At 43.7% G+C, this 16,897-nt stretch overlaps 3 protein-coding genes and 1 non-coding gene across 6 annotated transcripts in view; all 4 read left to right on the top strand.

Annotated features, from left to right (window-relative positions):
• The first annotated feature begins 567 nt into the window (after positions 1-567).
• On the top strand, positions 568-649 carry trnas-cga. The gene has a single exon. It is a non-coding gene; the product is annotated as a tRNA-Ser (tRNA).
• Positions 650-1,218: 569 nt separating this feature from the next.
• nabp1a (nucleic acid binding protein 1a) lies at positions 1,219-7,872 on the top strand. 3 transcript variants are annotated; one of them, XM_034575031.1, is made up of 7 exons: positions 1,219-2,203; positions 2,370-2,508; positions 3,169-3,240; positions 3,562-3,646; positions 3,900-3,969; positions 5,061-5,276; positions 7,742-7,872. In XM_034575031.1, the coding sequence occupies exons 1-6, from the start codon at positions 2,110-2,112 to the stop codon at positions 5,267-5,269; spliced, it is 669 nt and encodes a 222-aa protein (XP_034430922.1). In that variant the 5' UTR covers positions 1,219-2,109; the 3' UTR covers positions 5,270-5,276; positions 7,742-7,872. The 3 variants fall into 3 exon arrangements, with proteins under 3 accessions (XP_034430922.1, XP_034430921.1, XP_034430923.1); XM_034575030.1 differs by lacking the exon at positions 7,742-7,872 and having other exon boundaries at positions 1,220-2,203; positions 5,061-6,328; XM_034575032.1 differs by lacking the exon at positions 7,742-7,872 and having other exon boundaries at positions 1,221-2,203; positions 3,900-3,951; positions 5,061-6,328.
• LOC117755331 (C-X-C chemokine receptor type 2-like) lies at positions 7,752-10,045 on the top strand. Its single transcript, XM_034575029.1, has 2 exons — positions 7,752-7,886; positions 8,842-10,045. The coding sequence occupies exons 1-2, from the start codon at positions 7,880-7,882 to the stop codon at positions 9,915-9,917; spliced, it is 1,083 nt and encodes a 360-aa protein (XP_034430920.1). The 5' UTR covers positions 7,752-7,879; the 3' UTR covers positions 9,918-10,045.
• A 2,473-nt stretch (positions 10,046-12,518) lies between these two features.
• spegb (striated muscle enriched protein kinase b) overlaps positions 12,519-16,897 on the top strand; it is a 33,095-nt gene continuing 28,716 nt past the window's right edge. Inside the window, exon 1 of the mRNA XM_034575023.1 lies at positions 12,519-13,535. Within this exon, the coding sequence (XP_034430914.1) occupies positions 13,118-13,535 (418 nt within the window). The 5' untranslated portion in view covers positions 12,519-13,117. The remainder of the gene's footprint in view (positions 13,536-16,897) is intronic.

Raw genomic sequence — 16,897 nt, 5'->3', positions numbered from 1 at the left:
GGGGTAGCTCTTCGCTAATATACATAGAAAAGTGTAGCAAAAAACACACTTGATAACAAAGTTCACTCAAAATAATGAACAGGAGTCAAAGAGAAAAAGACAATTCAAGTTAAACGACATTATGTTGTCGTGTATGTTTATGCACAACAGTAAAAGCACCTGTGATCTCCCGGATACAGCGGATCCGTCCATGTGTGATGTACAGGTTGATTACAACAGTGTTAATCGATGCTTGAGCTGCTGTGTGTTAATCACAGTCTATGGTTTGTATAACATGTGCAGCATGGTGCCTTCCTACAGCTTCTCCACCGTGTTAGTGGTGTTTTGTTTCAGTTTCTACAGGTGAGGGTTGTGTTGATTTGACGGTGTTTGTCTCCCCCTCGTGTCTGAACTCCACACCCTGCACTCCACCCGCCATCTTTTTCTATTTCCACAGTCCAACATCACCGCTGCCGCCGACCCGCTGACAAACACACACAAACCTACAAAACTTTAAAACAACGCGTACGATTATTGTGTTGTTCTGAGAGGTTTAAAACGGGCTCAAGTCTGCATATGTAGACACTTGTCACGGTGGCCGAGAGGTTAAGGCGTTGGACTCGAAATCCAATGGGGTTTCCCCGCACAGGTTCGAATCCTGTTCGTGACGATTCGCTTTTGTTTTTGTTTTCCGTTTCCGTTCACTTCAGAATAAAAATACAAACACCGGAAACCGAAACAAGTACATTTTACGTTAAAACTACGTAACGTTGCGATCTGTTTTACACCTAAACGGTTTACTGCTCAAACGCAAGATGTCTGACCACGTTTAATAAATACGTCATACGCAAAGTAACAACGAGACACGATCACACAATTAATAAATCAATTAACGAGTAATAATCATAATAATAATGCGACGCTGCGCATAGTTTCATCGTCGATACTTAAATCTCACGTTCTCTAAATTCTCGCGTTGTTAAGAATCCACTCGGTCGAAACCAGTAGAAGCCAGCACCTTTATTTCTTTTCTCTATAAAAAAAAAAAAAAGCGCAGCGTTAACTCTGCTCACACGCACATTGTATTAATAGTGAAACAGACGCCTGGTAATTGTTGGTTTGTGATTCAATTGTTTAGAAAACAGGCGAATAGAATCTTCTACATGTGTCGTCGTCCCCCCCCCCTTCTCTGAGGACGATAATGGAACCGGCCGAGTCATATAAAAGCGACCGGCCGCGCTCACTGACGTAGATTTTGGGGGCATTGTTAAATCAGGTCCAGCGTGTGTGTCACTTTTAAATGGCGTTTTTCGAGCTTTAGTGTGGTTTAGCCATAAACAACCAGGAAGTCTGACACTAACGGGACCTCGCTGCAGACGCCACAGCGCGACGTGGACTCACTGGGTCGTGTAAACAAAGCATTTAAGCCACACGGGCGCTAGCAAAGCTAACAGCAGAACACAAAGGAAACGCGGCGGATTGGGGCGTTTTAAACTAAACAATATTACTGGTGAACGTGTGAATGATCGAGTGCTGCACGAGCTGCTCTCTCCAGATAGTTCACCAGCTCCAGCTGTGGGGCAACAGATCGGGCTTTGTTGGAACAGGAACATCAAAGCCCTGACTCGCCATTTGACAGCCTGTCAAAACTCTTTGATCAAACTCGGGTTATTTCTTCGATCTAATCTAACTCGCGGGGTGCTGTTCTAGCTGTTATTAGCACGGTATCCCCCCCCCCGGTGTGGAGGAAGAAGCGGCCCATTATGGCGATAATCGCGGAAGGGAAGATGCACAGGGAGTCTCCTGAAAGAAAAAGTAGGTAGCGAGCTAGCCAGCGGTTAACCCGGGTGGGATAGTTCATCTTTCTCCCGCTGTCGCGCTTTTAATCGCCTCTGGCTCGGTTTTAAGAAGCTGACCCGCGTGTTTATTGACAGTTGACACCAGCGTCCACAGTCCCCAGGAGTTGGGTTAGCATTCGGCTAACGGGCTCATGCGCTAGCGGAGCTAAAAGCTAACTTAGCAGCTTCCCCCCCCCCCCCATTGACACAGTGACGACAGCCAGCTTCTCGCTGCTGCTGCTCAAGTGACAAGACGGGAACTCACGGCGGTTACTCCTCATCCGGACTCACAATGGCAGCCGCCACGACCGAGGCCGTGTTTCTGTTGAAGGATGTAAAGCCCGGGTCGAAGAACCTGAACATCGTCTTCATCGTTTTGGAAATAGGTGAGTGGTTCTGCACACTTGTCAACTCGTGTGTGTGTTTCTTAAAGGGGTGGGGGGGAGGCACTGGTTTCCATTTACACGTGAACACACACTTCAACATGTGTTGGAGAGGATCCCAGCAGCTTGTGTCCGGTGTCATGCAACTTGTTCTGGTTTCTCCATCCAGGACGAGTCACCAAGACGAAAGATGGCCACGAGGTGCGCTCCTGCAAGGTGGCGGACAAGAGCGGGAGCATCGCGATCTCGGTGTGGGACGAGCTGGGCAGCCTCATCCAGGCTGGAGACATCATCAAGCTCACCAGAGGGTACACGTGTTTCCTGCGCTTACTACCTCCAGTTTGAGTTCACACCAGTTCCCTCCACTGGCTCCCTGTCACTTTAGAGAAGTCACTCTTAGCTGCACTCATCAAGCCCCTTCATGAACAGATCTACTCGTCAGATCTGACAGATTAAGATCTTTTCTGTTTTTAAATCTTTGAACTTGAGACAATAGAACAACAAGTTGTGGAATCACCCACTTGCGTCTTCGAGTTTTGCTGATTCTGTGGAAACACTCAACAACCTGTTATAGATGTAAGTGGGTAATTCCACAACTTGTTTTTCTGTTTAAATCTTTGAACTTGAGACAACAGAACAACAAGTTGTGGAGTTACCCACTTGCGTCTTCGAGTTTTGCTGATTCTGTGGAAACACTTAACAACCTGTTATAGACGTATCTGTTGAAAAAGGCGTTCAAGTGAACGTGTGTCTATGTTCTTTACTGGACTCCAATCTCTTTAATGTTATAACATTTCTATTGTGTACACTTTGCTTTACTTACTAGTATTGACTGACAGATCAATGCACACACACTGTAGACGTGTAGCACTGGAGAGGTCGTTATACATCTGAGCCCCTTGGTTTTTAAAATGTAGGATTAGTGACCTTTTGATTGCATGAGTTTTAACGTTTGATTTCTGTCTCAGCTATGCATCCATATGGAAAGGATGCCTAACTTTATACACTGGAAGAGGAGGAGATCTGCAGAAGATTGGAGAGTGAGTAGCTCGCACACTTTATCTTAAGGTTCAAATTCTGGTTGTCACACATCTCCTGATCGAGGATTATACAAGACTCTAATTGAGTTTTTACAGAAACAGTCTGGTTTTATAAGAGAACTAGTGCCTCTGGCTTTGAGCCACACTCAGCAGCCTCTTGCAGAAAATTAGTCTTGTTGTTTTCCTTTTCTGTAAGTGTTCAAATCCTTAGTCTTTAAATGTATTATCTGTTTATTCAACTTATTTAAGCCCTCTACAAACTTGAATACCACACAAAGATCCTGATTAATCTTTTGAATGTTGTTGTTTTTGTCTCCCCAGGTTCTGTATGGTGTATTCAGAAGTGCCCAACTTCAGTGAACCAAACCCAGACCTGCAATCCCAAACAAACCAGCAGAACAAGTCTGTGAGTAGATTTGCACCCACAACTTGCGTCACATCGCCAAACACTTTCATCAGAGTATCCACAGAAAGCAATTAGTTCCACTACGATCCCTCCCTCTACTGGCTGTGTCTCCTCACCATATCCTGATAGCTTTCTGATGGCCTATATTCAAACTTTTCATGGCTTGGCCTGTTCTGTGTTTTGTCCTCTGTGCAGTCTGACCCCAGTGCTTAGAAGGTGTAATAAACTAAACTCTCTTCCACCATTGTAACAGGGTAAACCTGACCAGAACCAAAGGGGGAACTCTCCGCCCAATCAGAATTCAGGTACAGTGGCCCAACCAGGTCAGTACGTCTGTCCTTTTATGCAAATAACCACTGCACCGCATCAGGAAACGGCAGAGTCCTTTTGTTCTGACTTTAGAGTCTAGATTTCAGCTCTGCAAAAGATGTATGTAAAGTATTCGCAGCTTTTGTGTGTACATGAGGGATGTCACGATACCGGAAAGTTAGTAGTTAATACCGCTGCCAAGAACTTTCCATGATTCTCGATACCCAATTCAATACCACGACAAAAAAACTAAATAATAAATCCCATTTACTTTCATGTGCACTCCTTTTTATAGATATGTGAACATACAAAAAAAAACAGTGGCTATGTAGCCTTCAAGTAATAAACACTTTTTTAAAAAATTACTATTAACGTTATGAAACAGAACGGCATGCAATGTACAAACACACCTATACACGAGCAAGTGTGTTCCTCTCTGTCGCTATTCACACATTTAGTTATTAATCGATGAATCTGGATATTTCCGGTCACTTTAACCCTGATGTCCTGGCTACTGGTTATTTTCAATGTTTTTAAAATACGTGTCTCATAAACTCCAGGGCGAACCAAACAAAAACAAAGTCAACCCTAAGCACTGCACGGGTCCCAAGAGCCTCTTACGAGGGCCGGTGGTGAGGGAGGTCCTGCGGCAGGGTAATGCGGCACAGTACAAGGACACCGGACATGCAATGTGCGCCCCGCCCCGATCCCGAAGCAGCGGTGGCAACCATCCTGCAGCGGCGGGTCGGTATTATTCAGTCCCTCCGGTATGAGTACCGTGACATTTTGAGAATTTTGGCATCGACTTGGTACGGAAGTGTCGGTTCTCGTGACATCCCCAGTGTACATGCGTAAAACATTTTAATCTGAAGAGGACAGGTGCCACAATAAGCATTTTTATAGCAGATTTATAGCCTTGCCATAGTAAAAAGTGTTGCTTATAACACACAAACATTTTCTAATTTTTAAAAGTTGTGTCCCTGTAAGCCATGACAGTGCAACAGTATTACACGATACCAGGAAACTGAAGCAGCTTAGATACCTTTTTTTTTTTTTAAGATGTCTCTTCATGTGTAAGTACTTACTCATGTGTCTGAACCCACAGGTAATGGTGCCATGACACCGTATACCCCCACCAACAACAACCCACCATCCGGTGCACCCCGTGACCCCACGTACGGAAATTCCGGGCGACCCAACGGTCGGTCACCCGGCAACGGAGCACCACCCTCGTCGGTTTCTGGACCCCCAACAGCCCCAAAGTCCTCAGTTACCATTAGCAACGGCAGGGACCCACGCCGTGCCAAAAGATGAGATTGAGGTGTGGCTGATTCGAGTGGGCGTATGATGTTGCCCCCATTATAACTCTCTGAGCCTTCCCGATCACAGCCTAGATTGACTTTCAGAAATAACCAGTTAAATTGGGGACTGTTTGCATTATTGTTCCAACAAAGTCAAATGTGTCGTCTGTCATGCGTCGTGCAAGTCGTTCTCTCAGCAAGCAGCACAGTGTGATTGTGATCCACCACTCGATGCACGAGCAGGAACTGTTGGGTTGCGGTCGGCCGTCTCAGTCTGCACCCTTGTCGTCTTAAATCACTGCAAATTGCCAGTTCTGTTCCAGTGTTACCCCCCTCCCCCCCCAAAAAACCACACACGCTGTCCTATAACCCTTCCTTCTTCGAACGACACACCCTACTTGAACACTCGATGCACTTTCTTCTCTTAATTTATGTCGGGGACAAACTTGGCTGTCATTTAATTCAGGAAATCCGTTTCTGCTTTTTTTTTTTTCTGTATTTTTAGTGGGAAAAGGCCTTAAAGTTAGTGAGTGAGTTCTCGGACTGAATGAACAAGGGTCTTCCCCTCTCTTAGCCAAACTGCATCCCAAGTGACTCTGTGGAAAGGACAGGTGTTAGTTTTGAACTTTTAAACTGATTTCTTTTTGTTTTTCATCCTTAAGACATGTTTTCCTTGTTTGCCATCAGTTGTACTCTTCGAGGTGGGACCACTTAAGAGACTGGCAAAATAGTTCACCGAAATAAATTTTACAGTAATTTTGCTGCCACATTTGCTTTTCTGTAGTCTGTTTTGACAATACCACACTTTTATTTATTTAGAATGCCAATACCAAAGTGTCATGTTGGTCATAATACTACATGTTTTTAAGCTGACTTGTATTGTAATTTGCAGTTTTGCCACAAGTATCAACAGTAGCACAGTCAAGCCCCTGACACATGAACCTTCTATAAGGGTTGAATAAGCACTCCAGTTCACTTGCACATGTAAAAGTGGCTTCTCATCCAACTTCGAGTGATGCAATACTACAGCACCATCTAGTGGTTGGAGAAATAAACTTCATTTGTTATGGAAGGTGCTCCAAAATGAGATGGAACCATTTTTCTTTTTATGACTTCCTTTCTCACAGTAGGATGAAGACTCCTATGCTTTCGCAAACTGAAAGCCTCTGTATTAAGGTTTCCATTTTGAAGCATTGCATTCAACAGAACCCTGTTTCCTCACATCCTGTTGCACCAAGCACCCAAACATCTTGACCCGAGGGTGATCATGTTGACCCATTTCACATTTAATGCACTTGCTCGTTCTTCCTCTTCAGTGTGTCCTCAGTGTGTTCCAAGTAAAACAACACTGTTCTGTGGGCGTGAGAGGGAACAAATGCATATAAGTATAAGGCAGATTTCAGGGAAGGGTAGAAAGGACACAGACCTTTCTGTTGTACTCTTAAGTGTGAAGCTGAATTAGGGCTATGGCTTAATTTTCTTTTTTTTTTCATCTCAATCTCCTATAAACCATGTTCAGATGTGGTGTTCAGACCACTCGTTAATTTTCTCCCTAATCCCACACGCCTCAGAACCATATGTTCAAAACATGTTTGTGGGCCTCCGCTGCCCCTCATGATTAAAAACCTGCAGTGATTTGTGACTGAAGTGGGAATTGAAACACAGGAGAGTTGTGGCAGGAAATGTGATGCTCGTCGCTCATGTGTCAAAACAGTCGGGTGTCATGAGCTGGGAACTTCCTCTCATGGAAGCGTTGGCCAATGAAATGTGTCAAATCATGTGGTTTGCGGTGTTTTAGATCCACAACATTGACGGATCTAATATTTCAAATATTCTGTGGAAGGATTTTGTACGTGGTAGTTTTCTCTGTAAATCTAAAGTGAACTACAACAAGCATCACACGAACGTTAACATTTCTATTATATCCTTCACTGCATCTCTTGAATATCTGTGAATTATTAGTCCACTGTCTATTTTAAAATCCATGAACGATTTGGTTTTTCTTTCGATTTTACGTGCGGTGTGACAGCTCATCTCATGACTGATGATTCAGACGATGTTGTGGCTCGAGATTTATTTATAGGCGAAGCAGTGTTTCATGAATAACCAAACAAGGTGTGATTGACAATAGTCGGCACAGACGACAAGGCTGCGATACAAGTGGAAAGTGAATAAAAAACAAATAGAAACGGTTAAGATTAAGTATGAGTAAGGACAGAGATGAATAAAGAAGTATAAATATAAAAATGTGCACTAGGCAAAAATAAGCAACATGGCTGCAGCCCAATACAAGTGCTGAATATACTGTGTGGCAAATGCAATCAATGTTAACAATTTGAAAAACCTTTATCTGGCACAAATAACTGTTAAAAGAACAAAGCATCTACAGAAATATGACGTGTGGAGATTCCAGCTATATTTTAAAGATCTTTAATAATTTTTTTAATATTAATCATGTCTTTTTTTCTCTTTTTGAAATTTTCAGCAAAATCAAAATGAGCATGTGAGTCGGGCAGGAGATGAGCCCCGGTCAGTGTGATGGGAGGAGTGTAGAGAAACACAAGGGTTTGTTTCCTGTCTCCTTGTGACACAAGTCACTTCCTCCAGTAAAGAAGACACAGCGATGGCTGGTGAGTGTTTTCATCCTTACAATAATAACTTATAAGAATTGATAAGAATTTAATACAGTTTGATCAATTCTTAATGCCTCACTGGTTTATATTGCAAGCAACTGGGAAAAAGGGGATTTTTACTGTTCAACATCCTCACTGAAATATTGTGTGAATATTCTTTTTTGATGCATTTTAGTTTTGAAAAGAGTAAAAGAGGGTTGTTATAAAACAGTAATGTAAAATCATTTTTTTTCTAATGTAGAAAATATGATTGGTTATACATTGTGAAGTGAGTATTTTTTATTAATAGTTTGTGTAACAGGTTTATGACCATTTGATGTACTCGTGATGTGCCCGTTGTAAATATGACTGTTCTCTTGTCCTGTGTTAATGCTCCAGAGCTACTTCAGAATTATTCCTCGTCATTAGTGAGTCCTCCTCAAACACTTTTACAATATACTGTCACTTTTTATTGTTCGTGAGCTGGACGTTGTGTGCAGAGCTTTTTAAAAACAGTCTATGGTGCAGAGGGAAGTTGGAAAACTCTGTGTTCATCCTACCTGGTTTATCTACATTGCTATTTCATTGAGGAACGTTGACCAGCCAGGATATGAAGCACTGCAGCAACAGGACTGACGTTGTGCTTTTACATTGAGGAGAACTGGCTAAAGAGGAAGTGATTGTATGAATGTTGTTGCTGTGATGTAGATCAGCACCTGCAGATTCCTGTGAGTGTCAAAATCATCAAATCATCTGAGGACATAGAAGAAGACATGTTCAACTGTCGAGAGACTGAAAGCACACTGACCCCCCTGGGCCACCAACACTTCCCTGGGCCACTAATAACACACATGCCACTTGTGAAGTCAATAAGATATGCTTTCCACAGACAGATAGATAAATTAAGGTTTATGTAGCAGGGTAACGATCATTTCATGTATGTCTAACATTCAATCTTGGTTTTTCTCCTCAGATCCAAACACATCTTCTTTTTTCATTGACTTTAGCTCCGCTTATGACGAACTCAACTTCACCTACAATGACTCCGAGTTCTTCATAGACCAGGATACGCAGCCCTGCAGCCCCTTCTCCCCCTCAGATGCAGTCATGGCTGGAGTTGGTACATTCTACATCCTCGTCTTCCTGCTGGCCATCCCTGGAAACCTGGTCGTGGGGCTGGTGATTGGCCTCAGCAGGCAGACGCTGCCGCCCTCTGACCTCTACCTCCTCCACCTGGCAGTCGCCGACCTCCTGCTCGCCATCACTCTCCCATTCTGGGCCGTCTCCGTCATGTGGGGCTGGGTGTTCGGAGATGCCATGTGCAAAATCATCACCATCCTCCAAGAGCTGAGCTTCTACTCCAGCATCCTCTTCCTGACGTGCATCAGCATTGACCGTTACATGGTGATTGTGCGCGCCATGGATGCTCGCAGGGCGAACCGACAGTTGGTCAGCTGGGGAGTTTGTGGTGCCGTCTGGGCTGTCGGAGCGTGTTTGTCTTTGCCGGGCCTCTTCAGTTCTTCAATCTCTTCTCGAAACTCCAGTCGGATGGCGTGCACTGAACACTACGAAACAGGCAGCGCCGACGAGTGGCGGCTGGCCACCAGGATGCTCCGCCATTCTCTGGGTTTTGTCATCCCCCTGGCCATCATGCTGCCCTGCTATGGAGTCACCATCCGGCGCCTCCTTCACGTCCGCGGGGGCTTTCAGCGGCAGCGAGCCATGAGAATGATTGTGGTCGTGGTGTTCGCCTTTCTGCTTTGCTGGACGCCGTACCACCTTGCAGTGATGGCAGATACCTTTTTCCGGACAAAGGTAGTGCCCTACCGGTGCCCAGCGAGGATGGCGGTGGATCAGGCCATGTTTGCCACCCAGAGTCTCGGCCTGCTTCACAGCTGCGTCAACCCGTTGCTGTACGCCTTTGTGGGAGAGAAGTTCAGGAGGAACCTGCTGCAGTTGATGAGGCAGGTTGGCGTCCTGGAGAGAGCATCAGTGTCGAGGGCCAGCAGGTCGTCAATGTCGTCAGAAATCACATCCACGGTCATGTGACAACTTTCAACCATTCAGACCATTTACTGCAGGGATTCACGTTTTGGACAAGAAAGGGCCGGTTTTCATTATTATCTGCAATATTATTACCCTCACCAAAGTACCTTGAGCGTTTCATGAAATGTCTAAATGCCGCAACATTTTTTTTTGTGGTCAACCATTTCATTCCCATCAGTCAAGCCTTGCACTGACGAAATGGTGGTAAACATGTTTGACACGTTTACATTTCAACATGATGATACCTACATGTCACAACACTTGTAGAGAAGCAGCAGAAGAAAGAAGTTCAGAAGTCACAGCTCAGTGTTCGACGATGATTAGTGCAGCGTGTGCGTGAATTATCAAGATCATTTGCTGTGATTCAAATTTACAAACCAATGTGACCATCCTTTGAAAAAGCATTTTAAGAAAATAGTTTGTGATATTACGACTTTATTCTCAAAATCTGAAAGAGGGCAAAAGTTGTAATATTATTAGAATAAAGTTTTAATGAGCTCGCAGGAGTTCCATTACTTCTGCCTTCTGGATCCTAAATCGCTGATTTCAGTCGACCACTACCAAACATTTCCTCCTTCACAAAAGTGACAATATCTGTGTGGTTCTTTCTTCAGAATAGACTCTTGCACATTCCTTCCTTACACTCGTGACAATGTGATGCTCATGTGACAAAATATGTATTAAGTAATATGTATTTTTGTTATTGGTGAAACGCTCCACATTCTTCATTTTATGGCAGGCGACAAACGGATCTGATGATATTTACAAATAGCATGAAAGTACGACTTTAGTCTCGTAAAAATCTCGTAATGTTACGACTTTGTTCTCGAAATTTCAGTTCTTCTCCCTTCAAGTGGCCGTGCTTCTCCATTGTGATGCTATAGCTCAGCAGAGGCATTAAACTATCTTGTACAGTACTGTATTGCCTCATATACGTTTTTATAGTCAGCTATTGATTTTTATAGGACTGTTTGAGTTTTTTGTATAAGCCGAATACAGCGGGTTGTTATTCACACATGTTTATCAATAAAGTTTCATACAATTATGACCAGTGCTCTCTGTGTATTATTAACATCTTATATTTCTTAGGTTGCCCCTGGATTTAGATAGATAGATGGATAGATAGATAGGAATAGCTTCCCACTTACTCTGTATAGTAGGAACTATATTTTTTCAGTTGAAAAAAAAAATTGACATTAAATACCAGTATAGACATGTTTACGTTTATACTTGTAATTTACAGAGCATAATGTATATTCCACTAATACTACAGCTACTAATGTTACCACTGCTGACAGGTGTCTGTGTTATTTAGCCTGACCTCTGATATAAATGGGATTGATATAATAATAGAAGTGCTGTCCACATAATGGAGTACAGCTCATCAGCAGCATAACCCACATCCTACAGAATGATCAGCGTGATAAACCTACACGAAGCAGGGTCACACCTCTGAGAGAATGTCTGAGTCATCTAGTTTCAAAGTGTCATGGATGCGTTCACACTTAGAGCTGCTCGTGTGTTAATACCAGGTTTGAACAGGGCTCTAGTCTTATGCTCTGGCCACACTAACGAACCACAGAGATTTTAACAACCGCTTTCTAAAGTGCGGCCTTTCCAAAAACTCCTCTTTCTGTGTATTCATGTGTACATGTAACGCGGAGCATTTGGAAAATGATGATTTTGCACATGCCCCCTGTTGCTTTATATAAATAGTGGCTGTATACTAGTTTCTCTGCTCGGTCTAATTACAAGTTTGCAGCTAAATTTGGCATAACTACATTAACAAGGTTCAATTGTTCAATTTATAAGTGAAAAGAAATGATGAACTACAGTTTTTCTGTTTTTTTAAGTCACTACCAGCAAAGGAGCAAGAGCGATGATGTAGGGTATATCGCCACCTACTGGCCCTGTGTGTTTGTAGTCACTTTTATGTTCTCATCTGTAGACGTAGAGGTAAAAAAAGTCGTGTAGACCGAGATTTTAAAAGAATTATGTAGACAAAGCCTTAGTTCTTTGTACCCACAAAAGTGCCAACTGGGTGTATGTAGCAACATGCTAATGTTTGAGTGTGTGTATTTATATCTCTCTGTATTCTCTGCTCAGACACGTTCACAACAACCTAGAAATCTCCGGAGCCTTCAGGTGAGCGGTGGGGCAGCAGGCGGAGGCCGGACGTCACACAACGTATTCCACTGAAGAGATCCTGGAAATCCATCCTATCAATTTACCACCTCAACTTCAAATATTTCAATGAGGCCACAGTTTCCAGTGACAACATTTTCGGTCGTGACATTTTACGAGAACATGACCACCTCAACACAATTGAGAGGCCAACTACTGTCTGTCCCATAGCAAACCCCCGACCCACCCACCCACCTGCCCCCCCCCCCTCTCATTTCACATGGTCTACTGACCTCAGGTTGGCTAAAAATGACAAGGGGGCGGGAGCCTTGCAGTGAGTGGGCAGACAGATCGCCACGCAGCTGTCATTGTAAGGACTCGCTGGGCTGTGACTGTCATTTCCCTGGCAGAGGTAGGGGGGGAGATCATGAGTGGGGAGGCTTAGCTCCTGGGACGAGGAGGAGGGGGGGGGTTTACTGTGCAACTTGCCGGACAGGACCTGATGCTTGCAGTCAATCGGAAGCCAACAAATCTGAAGGCCGCTGGGAATAAACTCACTTACGTCGTTCTGCAGAGAAGCAGCACAACCACTGGGAGAAGGTTCGAGGAGGCTGACCAGTCAGAGAACATTAGCGAAAGGAAAACGCTGGGCTGTCACTTCCAAGAGACAAGTCCAGGGAGCTGTTAAGGCAACATGATCTAGTAGGTCTTGCCCTAAAAATACCTCTGGGCAGGAGAGTGGCAGCTTTCTCTATCAACCTAATCAGCTGGCGATCAACAGTTTCTTTTTCTTCTTTCGACAACAGCCGAGGTCAGAGATCAGCAGTTTGAGAAGATGTGCTTCTAAAAGATTCTGTTTAGGTTTTTCTAGAAAAAGAAATGTTGCTAATCTTATATATTTTTAAATGTGAGAACTATGCTTACTGTAATGTATATGTGAAGAGCATTCACTCATAGGCACTGAGGCCCTGACTGACCTTTGGTTTGGAATATTACAAGAGGGCCCTGTCAGTGTTATATTCATAAGATCTAGCAAAGGACAGTTACAGAATCCATTGGTCTGCTGAACCAGTTCAACCATGAGGAAAGCAGAGGTGCAAATGACCCTGAAGAAGGGGGCAGACGAGGCGGCGGCGCCCCCAAGCCCCATCATCCCCCCAAAACGGTCCAAAGCCAGCCCGGAGAAAGTGGTCGCAGAGCCCCGGGGACCTGGTCACCCCGTCCCGACTCCACCTGCTTTTGTGCGCAAAATGAGGAACGCAGCCGTGGGGACGGGCTGTGACATCCGTCTAAAGGTGACAGTGGCGGGCGACCCCCAGCCCTCCCTGTACTGGTACCACAACGAAGACCTCCTCAACATGGAGAACCAGGAGTACGGAGGCCTCTGGATTAGGGATTGCAAGCCAAGCGATGCCGGCCTCTACACCTGCATTGCCAACAATCACCTGGGAGAGATTCGGAGCAGCGCTGTACTTGCTGTGTTGGATCTGGGAGAAGGTAACATCACTTCTTACGTTTAGGTTTATTAGCATTTGGACTAGTTCTCTAATAGAGAGGACACAGTTTCTTTCTAGATTGATTTTGCGGCTTTCCTTGTGGGGTTTAGATCAAAAAGTACAAGGATCAATTCAAAGACATTAAACATTATACTCACATACTATAGCTGTCTCCACTCAGGGGCCCCATCCTTCAGAGGCTGCATTTAAAAACTGTCTACGTCACAGGGGAGCAACTAGCATGTCCCTCAAATGCGACCGACAAATTTGTCCTTTCATCCCCGCGAGAACAAAGGCTCCCATAACCCTGTCGGATTTTCTACAAAATGACGATCCTGATACACTTTGGTGGACAATTAAAAGTTCTATTCTATTCTATTCTATTCTATCCAGTATCTCAGTTAGGATATGAGCTATTGAATCTGCAGTAGACGCTATTTGGAGGTTAAAACACTTTTCATTTACATTAGAAAAATGTGGCAGCAAGTCATAACTTAAATACTCAAATTACTTAAAACGTATCTACTTACTTTTTATTCAAAATAAAACAACTGAATCATACAGGGCCTAGAATACACACAATCAAATAATCAAGGATATATATTTTCATATATGCAGTAAAATAAAGGGTTAGATAGAACATTTAGCTCAAAGGTTCTTGTTCACAACACAGAATGTATCTTCTACTTTTCTCATAGATATTATTCTTGTCCACAACAGGATGCCATTCCTGCAGTGCGTGATGAGAAAGTCTGTTAAAATCTAAATGTTATGTGTGTGTTATGTTGTGTTATGTTGTATTCGCTGTTGGAGAGCAGCAGTTGTCGAGGAAGTCCATTAGATTCCCACCAGGCATGCAGGGTCACAAGAAATGAATCACTGTTCAAACAGCACTCGACAGACTCAAATCAAGGCTCAGAGAGGGTTCGACAGTCAGATTCCTCAACGTCCCGCCGAGGCTACTCAGAAGGCCACGGTCCGATCACCACAACCTGGTCGTCTCCAGCATCTGATCTAAAACCAGTTCACCTCGGGCAATCTGAGAGATGACATTACACAAATACACCCTTCACATATATCTGCCTTGGCACTTTGTTATTGTTCTGCAGTGCTCAGTGCGAGTGTGTAGAGTGGAAACTTACCCACACTTCAATTTAGACCAGCGATTTCCTGCTGAGTGTACGTGGCAGGCATTTGCATTCACGGAGATGTCAAGACTCATCAGCGCCGACCACAGGTCTATCGCTTTAACCAAAGTGAAGCTCTGGCAAGCCCAAGCCTTGTCTGATGCTGCGTCAAATAGAAGTTGGCGGGTACATAACAATGCCGGCCGGTTTGAAGCTGCGGCAGGATGGTTTGTGCGAGCGTGGGACAAAAATAAACGAGAAATAAAATAGACTGGACGACGTGATGATGCAGATTCTTTTCTCGTGTTAGTGTGGGCAGCAAGAATATCTGCTTCCCTGTGTATGTGTGGGACACTTGGACAAAGTTCAGATAAAACATAGACTAAGGCTGTGTCCAAAGATCTTCCCCCGACTTCTGGTTTGAGATTCATGAGCTCATTGGCAAAAGAAAATCTATCAGACACTACTCGGCGCATTTTCTTTGCACCGGTAATTACATAATTGTCGCAGGATTATAATGTACAACAACGTCAGCAGGTGGAAAATCCCATAATACATTTTGAATGTTTATTTTACATTTAGTATTCATACTTTTAGGTAAAAAGCTTGTTGAATAACAAACTTATTTGCTGCGTTTTGTGCTGTGATGTGCTGCTCTGCTCTTATTACATATTTTATCGTTTTATGAAATATAAACTTGTCTGTGTTTATCCTCACGATAATTCAGATATTTTTTGTTGATAAGAAACTGTAGAATCATAAGAGAGAGAAGGCTTAGGGCTGAGACGTGCTGTTCTCTCTCCTCTCGTCTCTCCGCCATTTTTCTTCCTCTCACTAAACACTCAGACAGCACTACACGATGGCGAACTCACTGTGTAGTGGACTATGTAGTGATTAGTGAGGGATTTTTGCTTCACTTCAAGTTCTCATGGTTCTATCCCTGTGTCAACACTTTAATAATATAATGCCCGTGTGACATTCAGGTGCTTTCTCACCACATCCTTCAGAAACTGTCGACTTGCAACAACACCGATAACTGTAGACGACACAAAACTGCGGTTTCACACGTAAACAATTGCTCATAGAGTTCTGCTTCAAGTTAAATCAGTCGATCCATCATCAGACTTTCAGCGACCAGAGCATTACAAGCATTTACTGTCACTGATGATCGAACTCGTCCTGTGGTCCTGGATGTGTTTGTGTTAAAATCAAAATGATGCTGATAATGTAAATGCAGCCTATCTCAAACTGTGGCAGAACCTCCGTCCCAGTCTTACTTCAGCACGACTCAGATCTTCACTCAAAGGTTTGAAACTGAGATCTCAGAGCAGCAGCGTTCCTCTGACTCTCCATTTTAACCTTCAGTTTGATTCAGCTCTCTGCCGCTGTGCCATGTGCGCAGTCTACAGCTGTCCCATCACTCAATGATAACGCCGCAACCCTTTCTCTCTCTCTCTCTCTCCCTCTATCTCCCTCTATCTCTCTCCCTCCCTCCCTCTCTCCCTCTTTGAAAATGTCTCTCTACGCCACCCCCCCCTCGTCCACCAACTCTCCAAAGTTATTTATACAGAGGAATGTGCCAGGCCTTAGATTTTTCTGATGTTAGCAGGCCAACGTCTCTCCTGTTACACAAGAAGACATCACTGCTAATTTTAGCCCGGCGCTGGATGACTGTTTTTTCCCCTCTACTAATCAGGGAATGGGCCAATTTGTAATCCACAACATTCACCTAATACCCCGGAGCATAAAGACGTGTGTCCTCTGGTGTAGTTTCACAATTCATCTGTCGTCTATAATGTCAGATTTTATCTCTGGTGCTTTAGTTTGTCTCTTACTTCCTCTTGAAGGTTCCCCTGTTAACTGCAATGTTTAAGAGCCTGTCAACCAAACAAGCATCAAGTCAAACGACAATTAAATGTATGAAAAAATAACCACAAATACAGTAAAAATAAATGATAAATTATCGGATAGTGAAGTATAGTAGAGTATAACATAGTTGTAGAAATGAATATAAAAGAAACCTAAATTCTAAAATCTGGTTGCCCTCACTCCCACTTTCTTTGGACATATATATATATATATAGTGTATATATAAAGTATGTATATATATATAGACTGCATATAAAGATGAACAACATGACAGCTCCCCATAAGTGAAGCCAAATCATCTGATTCGCCCCCTGGTGGCTGGCTGCAGTATAGGCCATAACCCCCATCTCCTCCATGATAGAGAATG

The sequence above is a fragment of the Hippoglossus hippoglossus genome, chromosome 21 (assembly GCF_009819705.1).
Source record: "Hippoglossus hippoglossus isolate fHipHip1 chromosome 21, fHipHip1.pri, whole genome shotgun sequence".
Lineage (NCBI taxonomy): Eukaryota > Metazoa > Chordata > Actinopteri > Pleuronectiformes > Pleuronectidae > Hippoglossus > Hippoglossus hippoglossus.
The sequence above is the reverse complement of the archived record's forward strand: the minus strand, read 5'-3'. Positions and strand labels throughout refer to the sequence as shown.